The following is a 26,196-nucleotide window of genomic DNA, read 5'->3' as shown; positions in this document are numbered from 1 at the left end:
TGACACACAACTCAAAAAGTTACCTATAAGTTGGGCATTGATGGCTCACACCTATAATCCGAGCTACTCAGGAGGCTGAAATCTGAGAATCACAGTTCAAAGCCAGCTTGAGCAGGAATGTCTGTGAGACTCTTATCTCCAATTAACCTGGAGAAAACTGGAAGTGGTGCTGTGGCTCAAAGTGGTAGGGTGTTAGTCTTGAGCAAAAATGCTCAGGGTCAGTATCCAGGCCCAGAGTTTAAGCTTTACAACGGACATGCTAAACTAAAGGTCCTGCTTTGTTTAAGATGGTAAGACGTCATGATTCTAATGTGTGCAGGATACAGTGGTGTATTGGTGATGTCTAACAACTGGCTCCATGAGAAAAAGTTGTGCTGGGTTTGTTTTTTTTTCTGTCATGGGGCTTGAACTCAGGACCTGGGTATTGTCCCTAAGTTCTTTTGTTCAAAGCCAGCACTCTACCACTTTAAGCCACAGTTCCATTTCTAGTTTTCTGGTGCTTAATTGGAGACTCTTATGGATTTCTTGCCTGGGGAGGCTTTGAACCACGATCCTTAGATCTAGCCTCCTGAGTAGCTAGGCGCTGGTAGCAAGAGTTCTGATCTGCATTTACTAATTTCCATGATGTAAGATGACTCATGAAATCTTGTGAGATTCCTGAAAAATTAAACAGTCAATGCCTGCTTGCTAATTGGCTACAGTACTTCTCTGACTGAAAATGACTCAAAATGCCCTAAACTGAGATGCTTGGTAAAAGGGCAAACAGGGCTGTAAGGTCAGTTTAAATACCAGTATTCAAAGAAAGCCAAAACTAGCCTTGAATAATCCTAACTTCGCCCTTAGAGTATGAGTACATGGATTTAAATATCTAAATCAGTAGGTTTTTTATGTTTTGTTTTGTTTCAAAGGAGTGAAGGGGGGGGTACTCTTTATGGCACGAGGGGTTGGGGACAAGGAGCTGAAGTAGTCTCACTAAGGTAGCCCAGGCTGGCCTTGAACTAATGATTCTCTGCTTCTCAAGTGCTAGGACTATCACTTTGCCCCACCACATTGGGCCTGTTGATTTCTTAAGGCAAAACTACACTTCATCAACGAGAAAATCTATATGCAGATGTATGAGCACCCAAACCAGTCTGCCTTTGTGGTGACAATCTAGCTACTAGAGGTGGAGACACATGGGCAGAGAATTCTAAAATGTTCCTAGCCTGCAAAGACTTTTTTTCATATTTGAAATACTGAGCCATGTCTTTCACTTTAGTTCACATATAACAGTGACACCAACTGGCCAGCCTGTGCTAGGGGTCAGAAGGTTAGCAGACAGTTGGCCTCTTAACCCTGGAGGAAGTAGGAGGTTGAACAGATGATACAATTCTACACTGTTTAGTTAATGTTGCGCACTGTTCCATGCGGAGGACACGATGTGTCTCTGGAGTCATCACATTTACAAATAAAAACTGAAGCCCGGCGCCAGTGGCTCACACCTGTAATCCTAGCTACTCGGGAGGCTGAGAGCTGAGGTATGTGGTTCAAAACCAGCCTGGGCCTGTTCAGCCTTGACTGTTCAGGTATAAAACAATGTATCAGGATGTTTGAGTGTCTAGAAGCACACTTGAGATGGGAGTGTGCCAGGGAGAAGAGCCCTCCTGGCCAGGACAGCAAATGGAAGTGGCCCTGCCTCTGCTCCAGTGCGGGACATGGAGGTGTGGGCCAGAAGGAGCAGGTGGCTGAGCAATGCAAGATGATGTGGCGTGGATACGCTTTGTGATAGGGTCGCCAATGCTTAGGCAAAGGTTGAGAACTCACATGTTACGAAGTCTCAGTGGCAAAACAGAAGACCAAGGCTCCAACCAACACATTATTATACCTCAGTGTAGATGGTAAACAGGCCATGGAGATAAAGTGGGATTTAAATCTCAGGTCATTCACTTGGGGGGAAGGGGGGCGGGTCTTAGAACAGTGACTATCTTACAATCCACTGGTTTATATCCGTAGATGGGCAGAATAACAGTACGCTGGTTATAAACTGGATAGCAAAGTCAATCAAGCACTAGGCCCATAGTAAACCCTAAGAATGGCAGGCAGAGCTGGGTGCCTATGGCTGGCGCCTGTAATCCTAGCTACTTAGGAGGCTGAGATCTGAGGATTATGATTCAAAGCCAGGCCATTTGGAATATTTATGAGACTCTTATCTCCAATTAACTACCAAAAAGCTAGAAGTGGAGCTGTGGCTCAAGTAATAGAGTACTAGCCTTGAAAGGAAAAAAAAAGAAAAGAAAAGAGCTCAGGGGTAGTGCCCCCCCCCAAAAAAAAATGGCAGCCAGAGATGATGATAATAGTTGTTTCTTTTACATTTTGTTTCAAATAGGTAAGCAGTGTTTCATCTACACTTCGTGACTTCATGGAGTAGTAAAGGGCCCATGCTTCTGCTAAGAACTTGCCTTGAATTCTTAGTTCACTTCATCTTTCATCGAGCTAATGAGACATGGAGGACATGGAGCTCTGGGGGTTTTGTTTTGTCTTGAAAAAAAAAATTCCACAATGACTCCTGGTCCTCAGAGGTCATGGCAAAATTGGGATGTATTCAAACTGTGTCTACAGACGCCGACCTGGCGATAGAGTGAGCTGGGAACCCAGCCTCGGTGACTCCCTCAGACCCCACCTAAGCAGCTCTGGGATGCCGCCTCAGGTCCTGAAATTGTCACCTCTTCTCTCTTAACACTGCATTTCTAAGACATTCTTCCCATTCACTCTGACCCTTCTCTTCCATGGAGCCTTTTCCCATCCAATTATGTTTAGGAAAACCACTAAATGTCTTCTCAGTCTGTATTACTTCCATATATAAACACAAATGAGTTAAAAATAAAAACAAAGTACAGAGCGCTGGTAAGTCTTGCCTGTAGTCCCAGCTACTCAGGAAGCTGAGATCTGAAAATGGACGTTCAAAGGCAGCCTGGGCAAGAAAGATCATGAGACTCTTATCTCCACTTTACTACCAAAAAAGCTAGAGGTAGAGCTGTGGCTCAAGTGGAAAGAGCACCAGCCTTGAGTGAAAAAGTTAAGGGGCAGTGCCCAGGCCCTTAGTTCAAGTCCCAGTAGCAGCCAAAAGAAAAGGAATAGGAGGAGGAGGGGGAGGAGGTGGAGGGGGAGGAAGAGGAAGGGGGAGAAGGGAGAAGAGGAGGTGTGAAAATGTTAAAGAACAAGAAGCTGAGAACCACTGCACATAATGAGAAGAAAAAACCTAGTGAGACACAGGACAGGAAGGGGGGGTGGTGGTGGGAGGGCTGCGGGAGGCTTACCCCGACTGGGGGAAGTCCTTCCACCACGTGCTTCTTCCCGGAGAGGAGATCTGACACGGGCCTCTTCTTCAGAGAGTCCCGCCTGGCTCGGTATCTCCCGGACGTGGTGAGGTCGGACTCGGACATGGAGGGTGTCAGCCGTCCGTCCCTCCGGGGCCGCTGTCCTTCCGCAACCAGGTGCAGGGGGCTGATGTCCCTGGCCCTCTTCTCCGTCTCTGTGACGTGGGGCTTGGGCTCGAGTATGTGCAGAGGGCCGCTGAGGGCACTGACCGGAGCGCAGGGGTAGCTCGGCTGTGGCTCGGGGCAGTAGGGGGCGGGGGGCCGGGGCTCCAGCCGGGCGGCCAGGGCCTGCGAGCGGCGGTCCTCCTCCTGGTCCTCGTCCTCCTCGCTGCTGTGGATCAGCATGGTGGCCTCCGACAGAGACTTCTTGTGGCCGTAGCTGCCGCCCTCCTGCTGCTGCTGCTGCCCCTCGCTCTCCTCTTGCTTGGCTCTGTCGGCGAAGATGCTGGACTGGGAGCCGGCGGAGAGGGCCCGCGGGACCGCGTCGGCCGCCGAGGCCGACAGGGTCCTCTCCTTGAGCCGCAGGCCTTCCACGCCGTGGGTGAGGCCCGCGATCTCAATGCTGTTCCTCTTGTGCAGCTGCGCGTGGCTGGCGGCCGTGAGCGGCTCGCTGACCTCCTGCAGCGAGTGGGCCACGGGCAGGCTGTCCTCCTGGAAGGTCTGCACCGAGTGGTGGACCCGCCGGGTGATGAGATCCGGATTGCTGCTGCTGATGTACAGGTGGCGGGACAGGTCCGGGGTGCTGTTGGCCGGCCTGGGGTAGGGGTAGGGCGGGGGCGGGCGGTACACCTGCGTCCTCATGATGTTCGGGGCCGGGTAGTCCTGGGCCTGCAGCTGCACGTTGGTCAGCTCGGGCACGCTGACGGCGCCCACCACGGGCCGCCGCTCGGCGGGGTACGGGTAGGGCGACTGGCGGTGGAAGCTGTAGTTGAGGGCGAAGGGGCCGGGCGCCGACTGGGGCGAGGCGAGATGCGCGTGCTCCCGGATCTCGGGCTGGCTGTAGACCAGGGCGTCGGGCCGGCTGTAGGCGTAGGAGCTGCCGATGCTGAGGTTGCGCAGCGAGTGGCTGTGCCGCTCGGCCTGCGCCAGGCCGCGGTTGAGCTGCTTCATCACCGTCTCGTAGTCGGGGGTCGGGCGGTAGGACGGGGGGATCAGGGCGCTGTGCCGGTGGGACGGCACGTAGTCGGGCCTCAGGACGTCGCTGCCCGTGATGCTGGGGTTGGAGGACATGGGCGAGGGCTGCAGGAAGGACTGGGGGGTGTTGAGGGAGTTGGTGCTGTGGGCACTGTACACGCTGCCGTTGCGGATCCTACCGCCGAGCTCCATCTGGGCTCTATCCAAACTCGTCTGCGAGTGGCAGTAGTAGCCATTCTGGTTGGGCACAAAGAGGTTATCTGGGGGAGAAAAGGGAAGTTTGCAAGTGAGTTTTTATTTTATTTTCTTGCCAGTCCCGGGGTTCGAACTTAGGACCTGGGCACTGCCCCTGAGTTTCTTTACGCTCAAGGGGCGCGCTCCACCACTTGAGGTACAGAGCCACTTCTGGCTTTTTTTCTGAAGAGTTTATTGGAGATAAAGAGTCTCACAGATTTTCCTGTCTGGACTGGCTTTGAACTGTGATCCTCCTATCTCAGCCCTGAGTAGCTAGGACTATAGGCCTAAGCTACCAGTGCTCAGCTTTATTTATTTTTTAATGCATTAAACTGAACCCATTATCCAGGCAACTATGAGGTAGGTAGGCCCCGATCTTGGGTGACACTTTCTGCCCCACTGGTAAAAATCCTTGCTCAGCCGGGCACTGGTGGCTCAATCCTGGCATCTCGGAGGCTGAGATCTGAGGACTGCAGTTCAAAGCCAGCCTGGGCAGGAAAGTGTGAGACTCTTATCTCCAATTAACCACTAGAAAACCAGAAGTGGTGCTGTGGCTCAAGTGGTAGAGCACTAGCCTTGTGCTGCAGAGCTGAGGGACAGTACCCAGGCCCAGAGTTCAAGCCCCATGACTGACAAAATAAAAAACCTTGCTCAAATGGCATGTCACCAGCCACCCGACCTACCAGAAGCCTGGTATTCCTCATCTACAGAGGGAGGTGGGTCTACTTGCTTTAGGACTGGGCAGCCAAAAACAATCAGGCAAACCTAAGTCCAATGCCAAGAGTACAATTACACGAAACAAAGTTAAAAACAGATGGGAGAGAATAAGGAAAGGGGTAACATTGATCAAGATGCATTGTACTCATAAACTGACATGTTGAATTGAAAACCCTGCCGTACAACTATTTAAAGACAATAAAAATTAAATAAATAAACAAGTAATAAAAACACATGTTTCCTTAGAGACATACAACAGACTGGAATTCTTGAGGCACAGAAATCTTGGTCAAGGCACAGAATCACCAACTGCTTTCTCTGCCCGAATACGGAAGCAGCCAGGCTGATGCTGACCTAGTACCAATACCCTCGGTAAACATTTCCTTAACTGGAATTTTTATTGTTTGCACAGAGTCTTCCAGAATGAAGAAAAGGCTTCCACTATAAAAGGATACTGGCTCAACAGGAGCTGAGTGTCTCCCTACAAGACCCCTCTAGTAGCTGCAGCCCATGAGAGGCCTGGAAGGTAAGGAGGAGACTAAGGGTTTCGGCTGCCTGTGCCCAACCACTATGTTTCATAACACTTGGGTCCAGAGTTCACAGAATCTGATTCACCTTACAATAAATGCCAAGCAGGCACCTGCCTGGGGCTACAAGGGGCCCTGTTTCTTCTATGTAGTCTTGTAGCTCAACTGGATCCTTTATAGTAAGCGTGATTACTAATGCTACAGTTAAAACACACACACACACACACACACACACACACAAAACAACTCAGTCTTAGCCACTTGTAATCCTAGCTACTCAAGAGGCTGAGATCTGAGTATCATGGTTCAAAGCCAGCCCATACAGAAAAGTCCCCATGAAACTCTTTTCTCCAATAAATTCAAAAAAGCCAGAAGTGGTGCTGTGGCTCAAGTGGTAGAGTGCTAGCCTTGAGCACAAAGAGGCTCAGGGGACAGCACCCAAACCCTAAGTTCAAACCCCAGGACTGGCAAAAAAAAAAAAAAACCAGCTTTGAGGCAGTTGTCATAAAACACACGAAAACTGCCATAATGGTACAACAAGAACTTCTCAGGCGGGGGGGGAAAAAAAGCCTGGACATGCTTTGCCAGAAACCAAGAAAGCACTTTTAAAAGTTACTGGAAGCCAAGTACAGTGGCACTCGCATTTAATTTCAGCACCTGAGTTTGAAGAAGGGAAAGGCAGGAGGATCATGGGTTCAAGACCATCCTATGGACTACATGGCAAGATGCTGGGGGGACGGGGGCAGTAGGAGAGGGTTAATGAGAGAATGTTAAAAGAAATTAGGAGGGTTTGAAGCTTAACTCCAGGGTAGAGCACCAGCCTCACAAGTGTGAGGCCTTGAGTTCAAAGCCCTAGTACATATATATCTACATACATACATTCATGAATAGGCTCAAAAACCAGCATAAAGGAAACCCAACTGGCTAAACTTGGGGTTTGAGCATCAAAATGTGATATTTTATATCTTCAACATATATACAAGAAAAAACTTGAATGTAATTTTTTTTTCTTTTCTTTGTGCAGGGACTGGGGCTTGAACTCAGGGCTTCATGGCTCACTTCAAGCCTCACTTGGCTTTTTTAATCAAGTCTGATGTTCTACCATTTGAGCCACACCTCCTCTTGTGGCTTTTTTGGTGGTTAATTGGAGATAAGAGTCTCATAGAAGCTGGGCATCAGTGGCTCACCTGTTGCAGGTAATCCTAGCTACTCAGGAGGCTGAGATCTGAGGGTCATGGTTCAAAGCCAGCCTGGGCAGGAAAGTCTGTGAGACTCTTATCTCCAATAAACTGCCAGAAAACCGAAGTGGCGCTGTGGCTCAAGCGGTAGAGTGCTTGCCTTGAGCTGAAGAGCACAGGGACAGCGTCCAAGCCCAGAGTTCAAGCCCCACGACCAGCAAAAATAAATAAATAAATAAAGAGTCTCATAGACTATTCTAATCAGATTGCTTTGAACCACAATCCTCAAATCTTAGCCAATGAACAGCTAAGATTACAGGTATGAGCTACCAGTGCCCTGCTATAATGGCTTTATCTATGAATTTGGGGTGGCTGTAACTACAACAATGATTAGGGGTAGAACATCAGCCTAAAACTACTCAGGCTTCAAGATCTCCAGGTCTCCACCAATGTATTCATTACAGAATGAGTGCACCTTACCTTGGGAAGATGCATATGGCTCCGTGTAATGTCCATTGTAATGCAGCTGGGGTGGAGGGGGCATCACATAGGGCTGGGGTTTCGGCTAAGAAATGAAAAGTTGGACACAGAGTTCAAACAGATTGCCAGGTGAACAAATGCAGCACTAGTACTCATTAGACACTCTGTTGAAAATGAACTCCATAACCTGTGGGTGGGGACGGGAGGGAAAAACTGGGAGAGCAAGGGAAGGAGTTGCATTGTTCAAAAAGAAATGTACTCATTATCTGACTCATAAAACAGTAACCCCTGTGTACATCACCTTTATAGTAACAATTAAATGTTTTTTAAAAAAGCGCCTACCTACTAGGGGTGAAGTAATTCTCTGCTGGATTCTCTCTCCATTAAGAAACATGTAAAGGAGTGAACTATGTTTTGTATGGTAAATAAACATGCAAGATGCAACAGGCCCTACCATATCCACTGCTGTAACGCCAAGCCCAATGCATGGATGCATAGATAACAAGAACATGGTGGCAACACAAGGAAATCCGCATCCAAAAGGTTATGAACAAGAAGGAATAAATACAAATTTCCTTATAAAACCACAAATATAAAGTTATTATGCAACATAATCAATTTTTGGTTTAGGTGGTGTTTTTGTTTTTGTTTTTTTGTTTTTTGGTCGGTCGTGGGGCTTGAACTCTGGGCCTGGGCGCTGTCCCTCAGCTCTTCAGCTCAAGGCGAGCGCTCTACCACTTGAGCTACAGCGCCACTTCCGGTTTTCTGGTGGTTTATTGGAGATAGGAGTCTCACGGTCTCTCCTGCCTGGGCTGGCTTTGAACCGCGATCCTCAGATCTCAGCCTCCTGAGTAGCTAGGATTACAGGCGTGAGCCACCAGCGCCCGGCTTGTTTTTGTTTTTTGTTTTTATTGTTGTTGCTGTTTTTCCCGGTCCTAGAGCTTGAACTCTGGGGCCTGGGCACTGTCCCTGAACTCTTTTGCTCAAGGCTAGCACCCTACCACTTGAGTCAGAGCACAACTTCCAGCTTTTTCTGTGATTAATGGGAGATAAAGAGTATTGCAGACTTTCCTGCCCAGGCTGGCTTTCAACTACAATCCTCAGATCTCAGCCTCCTGAGTAGCTAGGATTACAGACATGAGCCACTGGCACCCGGCTAGCCTATTCAATTTCATTGACCAAGTCATCAGGTAATTTAAGCACCTATCATTTCTCATTATTCTTGGCTAACAGTTAAAATCTGTAGTATTTGACTGGTCCTTAGTATTTGAGTATGAATGTAATTTTGAACCTATAAAAAAAATCACCACTTGTCTGGATAAAAATGATCTAATGTCAGATCACTTTCTGTGTTCAAATTCAAAAGTAACACTGCCAAAAAGAAAAAAAAGCCTATTTTATCAAGGAAAATGACACCACTGTAAGAAAGCAAGCAATCCCATTTCCCTACTTTCTTACCAGAGACATCCTTGAAGATGACCTCCTTCTGATGGGGTTTGTGGCAACAGCCTGAGTTTGCCTATAAAAGACACAAGAGTGACACAGGTGTACACACTTCCTAGCCTCACCAAAATAAATAAGAAAGCTCCTAAGGCAAAAAGACAAAAATCATAAATTAGAAACCAGAAGAGAATTGCTGTCTGCCTGTGGAGCCTCTTCCTTTTCCTAATTTTGCTAGTGCTGGGATTTGGAAACTCAAAACCACCTACTTGTTCAGCTTGCTTGCTTACTAGGCTGGTACTCTACCACTTGAGCCACATCTCTAGCTTAGCTTTTTTCTGTTTCATTAGAGATGGAGTCCCATGGACTTTTCTTCCCTGGGCTGGCTTCAAATTTCTATCACCCAGATCTGAGCCCTCTTCAGTAGCTTGAATTTGAGATTTCAAACTATACATACCGTTTCATCTTTGAATAAATAATTAGATGAAAAAAGAAGCAAGAAACAGAAAAGCCCAAACAATTTATTTTTTTCTCTCCTGTGGTCAGTTTAAGTGATCACTTTAAGTGATCTAGGAACCTAAATACATTGGTCTCTTGGCTTTGTGGATGACTGTGTATCATCAAAGGATTTTTTTTTTTTTTTGCCAGTCCTGGGGCTTGAACTCATGGCCTGGGCACTGTCCCTATGCTTCTTAGGCTCAAGGCTAGCACTCTACCACAAGAGCCATAGCGCCACTTCCAGCTTTCTGTTTTTCTGTACTGAGAAATTGAACCCAGGGCTTCATGCATGCTAGGCAAGCATTCTACCACTAAGCCACCTTCCCAGCCCCATGGATTTTTTTTTTTTTTTATTTTTTTGGCACTTGATCCTGGCTGTGAGCTTATGTAATATATAATCACTGATTACAAAATATATGTTAGTATTTTAAGAACTATTTACTACTCTGAACATTACCTTTATAATAACAATTAAAACTAATTTTTAAAACTATTTATTGGATAATCCCTTCTCAAAAAGTGAACATTTAAATAGCAAATTTACCACAGTAACAAGCCTCTTTATTTCAGTTATAGCAGTCTGATATTCAAGTGTTGAATTTAACTTATTTTTCCAAGACTTTTGAGATAAAATAAAACTAACAGGCCAGGTACTTAAGGATTCATGCCTGTACAGTATTTTCACAATAAAGAAAAAAAAGAAAAAAATCACATAGTACATTATAAATACATTAAAAATGATAGAAAAAAAAAAAGATTCATGCCTGTAATCCTAGCTATTCATGAGGCTGAGATCTGAGGACTGTGGTTTGAAGACCGCCCAGGAAGAAAAGTCCTTGAGACTCTTAGCTGCAATTAACCTCCAAAAGCCAGCAGAGGACTATGGGCTCAAGTGGTAGAGCACTAGTGTTGAGTAAAAAAGCTCAGGGATAGCACCCAAGTCCTCATTAAGGACTTAATTTCAAGACTGCAATTGCTTTTTTATTTTGGGGGGGGGGTGTATGTTTTTTTACAGTTACATGAGCAAGGTAATGAGTACATTTCCTATTGAGCATTGTTGCCACCTCCTTTGTTTTCCCCTTATCATCCCTCCCATCTCCCCAACTCCCCCCCCAACAGCAGTTGAAGTTGTAAAGTTAGTTTGCAACATAGTGTTTTGTACATCCCATTGTTACAATGAATCAACCTGTATCCGTATTTAAGCATTTTGTTTTTTTCCCTTCCCCTCCCCAAATTAGAGAAGTGTATATACAAGATGCAGGGCACCGCATGGAATACAGTGAAAATAGGGAGGGAGGAACATACAAAGCAACAAAAACATCACATGGTACCTTATAAATACGTTAGAAACAATAGCAATGAACCCTATCTTAGGGTTCATTTCGCTTAACATCATCTTATATCATCATCTGTACATAGCTTTTGGCCTTTTCTGCTTGTCCTACACATGTACTAGTTATTGCAAATAAGGGAAACCATGGGACCTATGTTTCTTTGGGCCTGGCTTACTTTACTTAATATAATTTTTCCAAGTGTTTCCATTTCCTAACAAATGGGGCAGTGTCATTCTTTCTTTTTTTTTTTTTTTTTGGGTCCCGTCATGGGGCCTGAACTCTGGGCCTGGGCGCTGTCCCTCAGCTCTTCAGCTCAAGGCTAGCGCTCTACCACTTGAGCCACAGCGCCACTTCCAGCTTTTTTTTCTTTTTGCTTATGTGGTGCTGAGGAATCGAACCCAGGGCCTCAGGCATGCAAGGCAAGCGCTCTACCACTGAGCCACCTTCCCAGCCCAAGTGTCATTTTTTCTGATGGAGGCAGAGAATTCCATTGTATGTATGTATGTATGTATGTATATATATATATATATATATATATATATATATATATATATCATATTTTCTTGATCCATTCATCTACTGAGGGGCAGTTGGGGTGGTTCCATATCTTAGCATGGTAAATAATGCTGCGATAAACATAGTTGTGCTGGTAGCCTTAGTATGGCCTTGTTTGTGATCGTTTGGGTAATTGCCCAAAAGTGGAATTGCTGGGTCATAGGGGAGCTCTATATGAAGTCTTTTGAGGAACCTCCATATTGCTTTCCTGCTTTTCTTTTTTCTTACTTTTTTTTTTGGGGGGGGGGTGGTCAGTCATGGGCTTTTTTGTTTCTTTTTTGGTCAGTCATGGGGCTTCAACTCTAGGCATGGGCACTGTCCCTCTTCAGCCCAAGGCTAGTACTCTACCATTTCAAGCCACAGTGCCACTTCTGATTTTCTGGTGGTTAAGTGGAGATGAGTCTCATGGATTTCCCTGCCTGGGCTGTCTTCGAACTGTGATCCTCAGATCTCAGCCTCCTGAGTAGCTAGGATTACAACTGTGAGCCACCAGCACCTGGCCACAATTCCTTTTATTAAGTGACTTCTTTTAAATATTTTCTTTTCTTGCTGGGCACTGACAGATGGCTTATGCCTGTTATCCTAGCCACTCAGATGGCTGGGACCTGAGGATTAAAGTTGGAAGCCAGCCTGGGCAGGAAGGTTTGTGAGACTCTTATCTCCTATGAATCACCAAAAAGCCAGAAGAGGAGTTGTGGCTCAAGTGGTAGAGCACCATCCTCAAGCAAAATAAAGCTAAGGGGCAGTGCCAGGTTCTGTATTCAAGCCCCAATATGGGTTAAATAAAAAATTTAATCATAATAATTTCTTTCCTTACCATTGGAAAATAGGTTGTTGGTTAAAAAAAAAAAAAAAAAAAGACACCTTTTTTTTTTTTTTTTTGCCAGTCATGGGATTTGAATTCAGGGCCTGGGCACTGTCTCTGAGCTTTTTCACTAAAGGCTAGTGTATAGTCTACCTATCACTTGGAGCCACAACTCTACTTCCAGTTTTTTGGTGGTTAATTGGAAAAAGCATCTCACAGACTTTGCTGCCTGGGCTGGCTTTGAACCATGATCCTCAGATCTCAGCCTCCTGAGTAGCTAGGATTACAGGCGTGAGCCACCAGCACCTGGCAAATAGACATCTTTTCTAAAGGACATTCCAAACTTCTAATGTTCATGTTAATGAGACTAACCTGCATGGTGCACCTGGGCCTTTTCTAGAACGTAAGACACTGCATTTTGTCACTTCAAGATTTACATTGCAGTGGCTTCCCTCTGTGGTCAGAGTGAAGCAGAGGTACTCTGAGGTCTTCTCAGCTTTCTGTTTGGTCTCTTGGAAAGTCAGTCTGCACAGACTGAACCGTTTTAAGTACCATAAACTCAAGAACAGAGAAAAAAAGATGACTGCTAGAATACACTGTCGACAAACTCCAACATGTCCATGGTTGCCCACCCTGGGACAAAAACAAAACTGAAATCCAACCCAATACAGACTGAAATACAAGGACGCAGGGGCCAAGAGCACAGGGCAAAAACTCCCAGCCACATTATCTCTGCTAACAGCACCCAGCACAGAGGCAATGACTGCCCGCTGCACAAGCCAGTTCTGCTAAACATAAAAGAAACAAGTGCATTGGCCACCTACAGTAGTTTTACCAGTCTAACCTCTTCTTTTTTCCTCAGAACAGTTCTAAGGACAGTTTGCTCTGTGATCAGCCATCATCAACTTAGCACACAAGAGAAGAAGATGATATAACCAAAGTGTACTCTGCAGACTTTTGGGGGTTGTTTCTGTGCTGATGGATGCTATTAAATATGAGACAGTTTAGAGACAGCCTAAAAAAAAAAAATTCAGCAAGGCTCCAGTGGGTCATGGCTATAATCCTAGATACACAGAAGCCTGGGATCTGACAATCATGGTTCAAAGCCAGCCCAAGCAGGAAAGTCTGTGAGACTCTTTATCTCCAATTAACCAGCAAAAAGCCAAATGTGGAGCTGTGGCTCATGTGGCAGAACACAAGACTTGAACAGAAAAATTAAGGGACCGTACCCGAGCCCTTAGTTCAAGCCCCAGGACCGGCACGCACACGCACACATGCACACACACATACACACACACACAACTCTCTTAAAAGAACTCACTGGCAAGTGAACACTAGAGGAGCTAATAAGTAAACCAGCCGTCCACCCAATACAGCTCATCGAAACCGTGTTAAGGACAGATGTGATTATCTCAAGGAACCCAAACACCAACCCTGAAAGGGAGGTCTGGTTATTATCCTGATTTACAGGTGAGGAAAGTGATACTTAGATTAAGTAAACCAGTCTAGGTCATGTGACAAGCGAGTAGCAGAACCAGCCTTTGAACAGGCAGGTCTGCTGGGTTTCCAGCAGTAGCTTCTGAAAGTTAATTTGTGTGACTCCTCCCAACCCCAACTAACTCTTAAGCTTCATGGAGGTCATGGACAACTCACAGCATCGCTGGTGCCCAGAACACTGCCTGACACACAAGAAACCCTCGGGGGGGTGTGCAGAACAAAGGAATGACATCAGGAGTGGACACCGATGTGGCCCTCATTCCAGAGCACTTACAGTTGAGCTCATGTGTCTGAGACTTTGTGAGCTTCCTTTACGCTGTTAACTATTTATCTGTATTTGGTGAAGGGAAAGTTTTGAAGAGTAAAAAAATGTATTCGGGCTGGGCATGTGGCTTAGTGGTAGAGTGCTTGCCTAGCATGCATGAAACCCTGGGTTCAATTCCTCAGTACCATATAAACAGAAAAAGCCTGGAAGCAGTGGTATGGCTCAAGTGGTTGAATGCTAGCCTTGAGCAAAAGAAGTTCAGGAACAGTGTCCAGGCTCTGAGTTCAAGCCCCAGGCCTGACCAAAAAAAAAAAAAAAAAAAAAAAAAGTATTAGATAGTGAAAATATCCTGAGAATGACTTTCCTCTTGAGCTTTCCATAAGGGTAACAAAAGCAAGAACTCATCCTCTCTTCCCTCCTTCATTCCCTCTCTCTATTCCAGGGTAGCCTAGCATGTCTAGGCTGCTTCAAGGTGGCTGGTCTGGCTCTGAAGGTCTGGCTCCCATTTGTGGCAGCCAAAGCTTTTCTGGGTGCAGGCAAGGACAGAGCCAGAGTTCCCAGCAATCACCCCAGGTAACAGGACAGAACAACCAACTAGCTTCACAGATGGACTTTTCTACAAGGATACTGATGAGCATGTGATCGGGAAGGAAAGCTGCCTCTCTCCAGCTGTACCCCATATTCCGGTCTCCAAGTCTTGTCTGGAAGGGAGGGAAGCGATCCACTCCCACTGCCTGGTCTGTGGCTGCCTTTCCCCTCCAACCTGTTACTACCTTGCTCTTTCCCCAGGGTCCACAGGAAGGAACAAACCATGGGCCAGAAGACTGGAAAAGGAGAGGGCTGCTCCACCTTGTTCCTGGCTTCCTACATTCCCATAAAGTCCGTGGTAGACCCAGAAGAAAAGGGAGCAGCCTTTACTCCCTTCCAGGAAGGGAGGACCTACATCAATCAGTCTCTTGATAAGAGGCCACTGGCTTCAAGGTTCATCAACAGCCCTAACCTACAGGGGGCGCTCACTCACGTTCTACTGCACCCAGCCACCAGCACACAGGGCCAACTGAAAACAAGTTTTTCTAGAGTCTCTGGGGCCACTTGGCTTTGCAGGATGGAAGATACAGCCCACCAAGAGAGGGAAAGCAACTACAGCAATCTTTTCTTCATTCACCTTAGGGATGAACAGAACTGGGGTGTAAGATAAGGAAGATGGGGTTGGAACATGTTTTTTGAACTTATTTAATTCCTAAACCAATACTGAAGGAATAAAGTCCTATCATCCCCATTTTCTAAGTAAAAGCAAAAGGAAACTTTTAGCCAATGTCTTTAAGGCTCGGGTGACATAAAAAGAAGCTTCTGTTAGCAACATGCCTTATGAGGAAGGAAATCACTCTATCATCACATCATTGTAAACTACAGTACTATAGTTCCCTGGGTTAAGGTTAGCTGAATCACCTAAGGCTATCCCAACACCATGAGATTGTACATCAGACTGGAGTGCAGGGACACTGTGGAGAAAAGACCTCTTTTCCATGTAAGTAGACTCCATCTCTAAGCCACCATTGCCCCAGCCTAAACCAAGTGTCCAGGATCCACTGCCCAGTTCCAGGCCAGCTACAGTTTTGTTAACTGTCCATCACACACGAGTTTACTGATCTGGGACAGGACAAGTCTACCAAAATCCCAGGATCAGCATAGTGTTAAATGTAACTAAACAATCCATGTGGAAAGCCTTCAAAGAGACAGTTGCTAGCCTGTTGTCTGTGGCTCACACCTACAATACTAGCTACTCTGGGAACTGAAATCTGAGGATCATGGTTCAAAGCCAGCCCAGGCAGAAAAGTCCTTGTGAGACTCTTATTTCCAACTAACCACTCAAAAACTAGTGGTCGATATCCCAGCTACTTAGGCTGAGATCTGAGGATCACAGTTCAAAGCCAGCCTGGGCAGGAAAGTTCCTGAGACTCCTCTCCAATTAACCCCCAGAAAACAGCAAATGGTGCAGTGACTCAAGTGGTAGAGCGCTTGCCTTGAGCTGAAGAGCTGAGGGACACCACCCAAGCCCATAGTTCAAGCCCCACGACTGACAAAAAAAAAAAAACAGTAGTCAAGCTGAGGCTCAAAGTGGTAGAGAACTAGAGCAAAAGAGCTCAGGGACAGCGCCCAGGCCCTGAGTTTAAGCACTATGACAAAAAAAAAAAAAAAGAAAGAAAAGAAAAGAAAAAGAAAAAGAAAAAGATTGCTAAAACTGAAGTTACTTTCAATTTTATTCCCCACCAAAATATTGAAAGCTAATATTAAATGCTTCATTTTCTTTACATGGAAACTGTAAATATTAAGCTCACAGAATAAATCACAAATAATTACAGAAAGTTTGCAAAAGCAGGTTTCTATAATCTTTGAATATATACAGATTTAAAACAAAGTTTGGAAAACTGTTTGTTTGTTTTTTGCCGGTCGTGGGGCTTGAACTCTGGGCCTGGGCGCTGTCCCTAAGCTCTTCAGCTCAAGGCAAGCGCTCTACCACTTGAGCTACAGCGCCACTTCCGGTTTTCTGGTGGTTTATTGGAGATAGGAGTCTCTCGGTCTTTCCTGCCCGGGCTGGCTTTGAACCACGATCCTCAGATCTCAGCCTCCTGAGTAGCTAGGATTACAGGCGTGAGCCACCAGCACCCGGCTGGAAAACAGTTTTTTAAACATAATTGTTTTACACTAAAAAGAGTCACATGTTCCATATACAAGTATATTATACACATCTAGTAATGAGTTTAATGTACTTTATTCACACTTGTCAATAATATCAATATTCCAAAATCACACTAGTCACATTGTGTAATTTACCACAATCAAACAATCACTAGTTGCTTCTCTCTGAACTTTAAAAATCATTCCTAAGCCAGGCAACAGTGGCTCACATCTGTACTTAGCTACTTAGGAAGCTGAGATCTCAGGATCGCTGTTCAGAGTCAACAGGACAGGAAAGTTTATGAGACTCTTTTTTTCTTTTTTTTTTTTAAAGAGACAGACCTAGGCATTTTATTGTGGCCCGCCCAGGGGCGCCAACTCCTGGATACTCCTTTACAGAAAACATTGTTACTCCTTGCATTTTTTTCAAGCTAGACACTCATCTCCAAATGAACCATCAAAAAGCCTGAATCTTACTGTGACTCAAGTGATGAGTGCTAGCCTTGAGCAAAAAAGCTCAGGGACAGCATCTAGGCTCTGAGTTCAAATCCCAAGACTAGCACTAAATAAATAATCACTAGGTGACATGTGCCAGAAAGAAATCGATTAATATGAATATGCCTATTGGAAGGGTACTATGGCTTAATCAAAATGATTGATTCTCCAGTCTTTTCTAGAATACAGACCACTACAAATATAGAGATAAAGTGGTCTATGATATAGACCCCCACAAATACTCTTCAGTTTATAAAAGGCCTTAAAAGAAAAAGGCTGTGTTCCAACAGAGTGTCTATGTACTCTTAAAACACATTTCTGCACAGAAGTAACATCATAAATAAGTGGCTGGGTACAAAGGCTGGCCAGAGGGACCCTTGATGCAATGATTCAGAACTAATTGTACCACCAGGGGGCACCCTTGCAAACACAAATGCACCCCCAGGCAAGCAAGCAGCCAGCAGAAAAGCCAAGCCATGCCAAAAAGAACCAAACTATGTTCTTTAAAGGAAAATGAGTGAAACTGGAGATCATTAGCTTAAGAGAAGCAGAACAGACTCATAAAGGTAAGCTTGGCATATTTTCTCTCATCTGTAGTACTGGAAAAAAAGAGGAAGTAATAGGTGAATATTACCAAAGTAAGTTATATGCAAATATAAAAAAATGTTATAGGGGCTGGGAATGTGGCCTAGTGGAAGAGTGCTGGCCTAGCATGCATGAAGCCCTGGGTTCAAGTCCTCAGTATCACATAAACAGAAAAAGCCCCAAATGGCGCTGTGGGCTCAAAGTGGTAGAGCATTAGCCTTGAACAAAAGAAGGTCAGAGACAGTGCCCAGGCCCTGAGTTCAAGCCCCAGGACTGGCAAAAAAGAAAAGGGGATGGGAAGGGGAAACAAAGGAGGAGGCAACAATGCTTGATAAGAAATGTACTCATTATCTTGCCCATGTAATTATAACCCTTCTGTAAGGTATTTTCACAATAAAAAAAAAATCAGATTTCAGATCTGTCTTCAAAGTAGAGTTGGCAGGGCTTGCTGATGAGTTGGATGCAGTTTGAAAGAGGAATGGAAATCTGATCTCCTATCTTCTAGTTGTGGGGCCTGAGCAACTAGGGGAGCGTGGTTTGCTGCTGTCCATGTGGGAAGCGGTAGGGAAGAAGTAGGTTGGAGAAAAGTGTTTGTCCGACATATCACATACTCAAAGGGATAAGTGAAGTAAGCAGTGGGATTCAGGAGCATCCTCAGGAAAGGGCAGGGCCCAAGGTAAAATGGGATGCACTGGTAAGAAGACCTGAGGCTGGTGAAAGCTGGGAGTGGAGAAGAAATAGCCAGGAGCCAGGATATCCAGAGGAGGCGCGGCCCTGGCAGTGGAGGAAGGACAGGTCAGTCGGAGGCTTGGGGGCAGGAGCAGTTGAAGGACAGAGTAGAAATGACCATGGGTGAAAGTCACCTGACTATGGCAAGCTGTCCGTAGTGGGGTCCTTAGGGAAGTAGGGTAGAAGGAGGGGGACCAAGAAATGTTTCTCTATTTCTCCCAACTTTAACCCTATCCTACTAAAATAAACCTTGATAACACGAAAAAAGGAGGAGGAGAAGGTAGCAGTGCTGTCAAATGGCTTAAAAAGCCAAGGGTTTACACAGAATACTGACCAGATTATTAACTAAAATATAATATTATTTCCTAGTCTCTCTCTCTCTTTTTAAACTTTTGAGAATTAGAATGATTCCAATATACATATTGAAAGAAATCTTAAGAGACATAACTGTTATTAGGAGTTGTTGTAAAGCCCAAATGAGAAAAAAAAGTGGAGATATTGTTTTCATAAACAAAAAGATTATTAGAAACTGACAAGCCAGCACCAGTGGATCTGAGGATCTGAGGATCACAATTCAAAGCCAGCCCGGGCAGGAAAGGCCATGAAACTCTTATCTCCAATAAACCACCAGAAAACCGGAAGTGGTGCTGTGGCTCAATTGGTAGAGCACTCACCTTGACCTGAAGAGCTGAGGGACAGCACCCAGGCCCAAAGTTCAAGTCCCATGACTGACCAAAAAAAAAATAAAAGAAACTGACAAAAAGCTGCTACTAGATAAGATTTACCTCTGAAGATGACACAATAAAGCTCAAGATTAAAATTTCCAAATTCATTACTTTCTGCTGGTTTTTTTTTCCTTTGTACAATTTCTAGGAACAGGACATACTCACAGGTTACACTGGTTCAGCCTATAAAATTTGTGTCGTGCAACACAGAGTCTCCACACGTACTTTGCTGTTTCCATGTCTTCCTGGCAAACAAAACAGGAATAATGTCATATGAACATACGTATGAACATACACAGAGATACGCAGACACAGACACACACAGACACAGACACAGAAAGACAGACAGACAGACACACACACACACACACACACACACACACACACACACATGCACGCAAATTTGAACACTGAGGCTAAGACACAGCTGAGTGACATTCTACACGTCACTTTCCCCACACCAACAGACATTCTCGTTTTCCAATACTGTGCCTCTTGTATGAACATTACAAGAATTTAAATTACAGGGTTGGAAGTGTAGCTCGGGTGGTAAGGTGGCTGCCGATGTACATAAAGCCTCAAATAGTAAGTTCAAGACAATAATCACAAATGAAAAAAATTTTACGTTACAAAGACAGATAATCTGTTCCAATAGTGTGAGACTGATATTTAAATGAGTTGGAAATTTTTTTTTTTTTTTTTTTGTCGGTCGTGGGGCTTGAACTCTGGGCCTGGGTGCTGTCCCTCAGCTCTTCAGCTCAAGGCGAGCGTTCTACCACTTGAGCTACAGCGCCACTTCCGGTTTTCTGGTGGTTTATTGGAGATAGGAGTCTCACGGTCTCTCCTGCCCGGGCTGGCTTTGAACCGCGATCCTCAGATCTCAGCCTCCTGAGTAGCTAGGATTACAGGCGTGAGCCACCAGTGCCCGGCAGAGTTGGAAATTTAAAACATAAAAATATCAATTTTTTTTTTTTGGTTGGTCCTGTGGCTTGAATTCAGGGCATGGGAACTGTCCCTAAGCTTTTTGCTCAAGACCAATGCTCTATCACTTTAAGCCACAGCACCATTGCTGGTTTTCTGGTTAATTAGAGAGAAGAGTCTCACAGACTTTTCTGCCCAGGCTGTCTTTGAACCATGATCCTCAGATCTCAGATCCTCTCAGATCCTCCTGAGTAGCTAGGATTATACTGTGAGCCACCAGTGTCCAGTTCAATTTTTATTCTCTTTTTCTTTTCCTTTTTTTTTTGTCCTGGGACTTGAGCTCTGGGCCTGTGCACTATCCCTGAGCTGCTTTTGCTCAAGGATAGTGCTCTACCACTTCCAGCTTTTCCTGTGATTAATTGGAGATCAGAGTCTCATGGACATTCTTGCCTGGGCTGGCTTTGAACTATGATCCTCAGATCTCAGCCTCTTAAGTAGCTAAGATTATAGGCGTGAGCCATCAGAGCCTGGCTGGATTTTTACTACATTATTTTAAGATGGGATCTCATTTTTATGCCCAGGCTGACCTGGTCTTTAATCCTCCTGTTTGTACTTCCCTTTGTCTCTGGGATGACAAGTACGTACTACTGTGCCCAGCCATGGTGCTCCCCTCATAGCTTGGGATGACAGGTATATGCCACTGTGCTCAGCCACTGATTGAGATGGAGTCTCACCAACGTCTATCTAGGCTGGCCTTGAATGGTGATCCTCAACCTCTACTTCCCAAGGTAGGAAGGATTATAGGCTTCGGCCACCACTCCTGGCTAAGCAACCACTTTTTGGCAAGTGTTATTTTGCAAAATAGTGTATTTTAAAACTTCATGTCTTACAAAATTATGAAATACTACCATTCTAATACCACCTCCCACTCCAAACACACAAGGGCACACAAATGCTAACTTGTTAACTTTTAGGAATAACATTCCCTCTCAGATTCCTTACTGTTTACTCACTGTTTGAAACTGGATGGTCTCCTCTTTACTTGCCAGCTCTAATGCAAAAAAGGACTTGTTGTGGGACATGTTCGCAATGTCATGCCACCTAAGGACAGCAAAAACAGCAACGTTGAGTACACATACAGGACATAAGGTTTTCCCTTGCACTTGGCACATAAGTTACTGTTCATTCATTGTTTTTGAAAGAACACAGTGTTTAATCAGCCATCCTGTAGTTCTAATTCAGATGACAGTATCTAGTTTCAAATACAGCCAGACACCAGTGGCTCAAGCCTATAATCCTAGCTACTCAAGAGCCTGAGATTTTTTTTTTTTTTTTTGGTCAGTCATGGGGCTTGAACTCTGGCTTGGGCGCTGTCCCTGTGCTCTTCAGCTCAAGGCGAGAGCTCTACCGCTTGAGCCACAGCACCACTTCCGGTTTTCTAGTGGTTTATTAGAGATAAGGGTCTCAAGGACTTGCCTGCCCAGGCTCGGGCTGGCTTTGAACCGAGATTCTCAGATCTTAGCTTCCTGAGTAGCTAGGATTACAGGCATGAGCCACTGGCACCTAGCTAAGAGCCTGAGATTTGAGGATCAAGGTTTGAAGCCAGTCAGAGCAGAAAAGTGTGTGAGACTCTTATCTCCAATTAACCAGTAAAAAAGCTAGAATTAAGAGATGTTCAGCTTGTGTAAGAATAATTTATAAACCAGGCACCAGTACCTCATACTTGTCATCCTAGCTACTCAGGAGGCTGAGATCTGAGAATCACAGTTCAAGCCAGCCAGGGCAGGAAAGTCCATGAGACTCTTATCTCCAATAAACTACTCAGAAAAATCTGGAAGTGGGGCTGTGGCTCAAGTGGTAGAGCACTAGCCTTAGCACAAAGACACTCAGGAACAGTGCCCAGGCCCTGCGTTCAGGCCCCAGGACCAGAAAAATAATAATAATTTATAAACCGGGAGCCAGTGGCTCATACCTGTAATCTTAGCTAGCCGGGAGGCTAAGAACCTGAAGATAGCGGTGTAAAGCCAACCTGAACAGAAAAGCCCTTTCTAGGTAGAAATGTCCCTATCTTATTCTGTTGCCAATGTCTTAACTATTCACTTAACAAACATTTTAAGTATTTTTTTGGGCATGAATGTCATAAAAAAATTGCTCATCAGAGTGTCTCCTGATGAGAGAAATCATGCAGAGTACATTCGGCACAGTATTTGGCTAATGAGAAAATTTCTCAATAATGATGGGCACAAAGCAACCCAGAAAACAAAATAGAATATACTTTACCACTTTATAAGACAAAACAAACTTTTAATTCTTTATCAAGAGAAAATAGAATCTCAGGAGTTAAATTGGATTTTCTAAATCTCTTAAGAAATTATAATGTGGGTGCTGGGGGTTCACGCCTGTAATCCTAGCTACTCAGTCTAAGATCTGAGGATCACAGTTCAAAGCCAGCTCAGACAGGAAAATCCATGAGACTTACCTCTGGATAAGTGCCACTGGAAGTAGCACTGTGGCTCAAAGTGACAGTATTCTAGTGAAATAGTATTGAGTGAAAAAAGCTCAGGGACAGCACCCAGGCCCTGAGTTCAAGCCACAAAACTGACCAAAAAAAAAACAAGTAAAACTTTTGGCCAGATATCTATAATCCTAGCTACAAAGGAGTCTGAGATCTGAGGATCAAGATTCAAAGCCAGCCAGAACAGGAAATTCTATGAGACTCTTATCTCCAATTAGCTGCCAGAAAGCCAGAAGTAGCACTGTGGCTCAAAGTGGCAGAGCACTTGCCTTGAGCAAAAAGGCTGAGGGACAGTGCCCAGGCTCAGAGTTCAAGCCTTATTGGGGGGGGGGGGGGGGGGGGGAGGGGCAGGGAAGGGAGAGAAATTCTAATGTTCTACTGTGGAACAACATGGTTCAATTCACTAGGTTTAAGATACAGATTGGCCCCCTGAAACCATCTGCAAATCTGGTGTTGAAGAATCTCACACCACTATTAGCATATCCTTACTGGCTTTCCCTCTACATACACTCCAAGACTGATCCAAATAAAGAGAATCACTTTTTTACAATGGGGAGGGGGAACGTGGGGGAAATGGGACCGACATTGCCAAAGTAATTGAAATTTGCTGAGATGTTGGTATTTAAGGAATTTCATTACATAACTAAAGCCAGAAGAAAGGTCTAGATTTTCCACAACAATAGTCCTAGAAACCCAGAGCCCAAATGAAAACTTCCAATGAATAGCCTCCAAATGGCAGGAATCGGGGCACATATTTTCAAGCATCTTACAAGTCTTGTATCTTGTAAGAAAGCACCATTTTCTATATATTTGGTTTTGAAGAAGGTAGTCTATTAGTAACGTTACTCTAGAAAATGATTCCCATTTTCTAATGAGAAACTTGGAAGCAATTTAACTACTTACAAATACTTTAAAAAAAAAAAAAGTCTGTCACCAACAGAAGCCACAGAATGTACACAGAAAGAGGGGAGAAAAATACCTAAATATCACTGGAGGCCTCCCGTTCTTGTGTTTCACAAAGATACCTTCCAGACAGGCTCCGATGGATATGTCGCTCCCTTGGCTGTCCTGAAAGGGGAGAGCAGGGAAGAAACGCTGAGGAAACAGTTGCTCAGATCTGACAACAACACACACTGGCTGGAATCTGCCTTCCAGGAATGAAGCCTTCGGAAGAACTAAGAGTAAACCAGGCTGAGTAAGATGAATGGATTATCATTGAAACAGCTCTGAAAATACAAAGGACCTGAACTCCTAAGGAACGCCATGTCCAGATCAGTTCACAGCACAAACTGTGAAACTGGAATGTGTTATTTTACTACAGAAATTCTGGTCACAAGGACCTTGGCTTTTAAGTTTTCAGGGTCGTGCAAATCAAGGCATATTCATGCTTTCTCTCTTCTCTCAAGTTGCTTTTTTTTTCTCTCTCTCTTTTTGGACACAAATCTTGCCCATGCCTACTTCAACCTCCAGGGACCTGCCCACCTCAGCCTCCCAAACAGCTGAAACTACAGATGCGTGCCACTGTGCCCTGCTTACCAAGCCTAACTTTTGAAAACCTCAGTCTTCTAGCCACCCTTACCTTGGCAGGGTAACTCTCTTCTCCATAGCCATCCATTCTCTCCACCTCCTGCATATACAGCATTTCAGCATCTGGAGCTGTAAGCCCCCTGAGACACAAGACATTGGTGAGATTGTTGACAAAAGTGAAAGTTTTTTTGTCTTTTTGTCAGTCATGGGGCTTGAACTCAGGGCCTGGGCATTGTCCCTGAGCTCTTCAGCTCAAGGCAAGCACTCTACCACTTGAGCCAGAGCACCACTTCCTGTTCTCTGGTGTTTTATTAGAGATCAGAGTCTCATGGACTTTCCTGTCCGGGCTGGCTTCAAACTGTAATCCTCAGATCTCAGCCTCCTTGGTAGCTAGGATTACAGGCAAAAGCCACCAGCACCTGGCTTAGAAGTTTTTAAACTATAGCTTAAGAGCTACATATCAATTTGACATTATACATTATAAACATGGCAGGCTTCTACGCATAACTGACCATAATGATCCTCCAATATGGAGCCCCTACCTATGAAAGTAAACTCTGGAATTCTGCTAAAATACTAGAATACTATGGTGAATGCCAGGGTGACTTATTCAAGATCTAACCCTTGAATTTTAGGCAGATAAGAGCAGAGCCCAGAGTAGAGGTAAGGGATGAGATAAGCCCTAAAAGAGCTCCAAGTTAAAGTCAGAGGTGTTTTTCTTTTTAAGGCCACTCTTGGGGCTTGAACTCAGAGCCTGGGCACTACCCTTGACCTTTTTTGCTCAAGGCTACTGCTATACCACTTGAGCTACAGCTCCACTTCTGGATTTTTGATCGTTTTTATTGGTAGTAAGTCTTACAGACTTTGCTGCCCAAGCTGGCTTCATACCGAGATCCTCATCTCGCAGCTTCCTGAGTAGATAGGATAATAGGCAGCATGAGCCACCAGCACCCTGCTCCAAGCCACTTTTTTCCTATCTCACCAAGTAATTGTTGAATTACCCCCACATATCAGACATTATTGAAAATCATAGTTCAAGTTAAATGATAAATGCAGGGAATGGGGACACAAGGATTGTAGGTATAAATCCTCCTTCAACTCAGGAGGCTGGATTACTGGAAGAACATGTGCAAAGCTGGGCATTGGTGGCTCACACCTGTAATCCTAGCAACTCAGGAGGGTGAGCCAAGGATCAACATTCAAAGCCAGCCCAGACAGGAAAGTCCCTAAGCCTCTTATCTCCAGTTCACCACCAGAAAACCCAAAGTGAAGCTGTGGCTCAAAGTGGTAGAGAGCCTTGTGCAAAAACAGCTCAGAGACAATGTCCAGGCCCTGAGTTCAAGCCCCATAACCAAGGGGGAGTGGGGGGGAATGTGGGAAAACCAGAAGTCCATGGCTCATACCTACAATCTTAGCTACCTCAGAAGCTAAAATCTCAGGACCACAGTTTGAAGCCAGTCTGGGCAAGAAAAATGGAGCTAATATTTACCTAAAAGATTACTATAATTATATGGCAAATAAAGTACCTGGAACTGTGTGGCATTTGGCTTACAGCTAGCATTCACCAGGAAAAAAGTTTTCTTGCATATATTAAAGAAAGTCAACATCCTCGGCAGGTATATGCAGCAGTAAGTACCAAAGCTTCTATCACAGTCCACAGAGGACAGAATGCTGCTTTCAAAGCAGCATTGGCATGGAGGTTGGCAAGAAGGAACACATCTGTAATTCCAGAGGCTAAGGCTACAGGACTGGGATCAAGGCCAGCCCAAGCTACATAGTAAGAACCCAGGCTAAGTAGTACTTGCCTAGCATTGGTACAAGGCTCTGGGTTTCATCCCTAATACCACAAAAACTAAAACAAAAAATATACAGGAAATTGCCAAGTATGTAATTCTTACAGAATTGTAAAAGAAAACAAAAACCAGACACCAGTGGCTGGCACCTGTAATCCTAGCAACTCAGCAGGGTGACAGCTGAGGATTGTAGTTCAAAGCCAGCTC

General features: G+C 44.9%; 1 protein-coding gene across 2 annotated transcripts in view; it reads right to left on the bottom strand.

Annotated features, from left to right (window-relative positions):
• Positions 1-26,196, bottom strand: part of Ptpn21 (protein tyrosine phosphatase non-receptor type 21) — a 71,690-nt gene that overhangs the window by 11,829 nt on the left and 33,665 nt on the right. For both annotated transcript variants that reach the window (XM_070028363.1, XM_070028372.1), the window contains exons 7-13: positions 24,249-24,336; positions 23,649-23,737; positions 21,168-21,255; positions 19,399-19,478; positions 9,085-9,145; positions 7,627-7,711; positions 3,297-4,750 (exon numbers count right to left, since the gene is read on the bottom strand). In XM_070028363.1, the coding sequence (XP_069884464.1) occupies positions 3,297-4,750; positions 7,627-7,711; positions 9,085-9,145; positions 19,399-19,478; positions 21,168-21,255; positions 23,649-23,737; positions 24,249-24,336 (1,945 nt within the window). The remainder of the gene's footprint in view (positions 1-3,296; positions 4,751-7,626; positions 7,712-9,084; positions 9,146-19,398; positions 19,479-21,167; positions 21,256-23,648; positions 23,738-24,248; positions 24,337-26,196) is intronic.

The sequence above is a fragment of the Dipodomys merriami genome, unplaced genomic scaffold (genome assembly GCF_024711535.1).
Source record: "Dipodomys merriami isolate MVZ:Mamm:240054 unplaced genomic scaffold, mDipMer1.0.p SCAF_1, whole genome shotgun sequence".
Classification (NCBI taxonomy): Eukaryota; Metazoa; Chordata; class Mammalia; order Rodentia; family Heteromyidae; genus Dipodomys; species Dipodomys merriami.
This window is presented reverse-complemented; position numbering and strand designations above follow the sequence as displayed.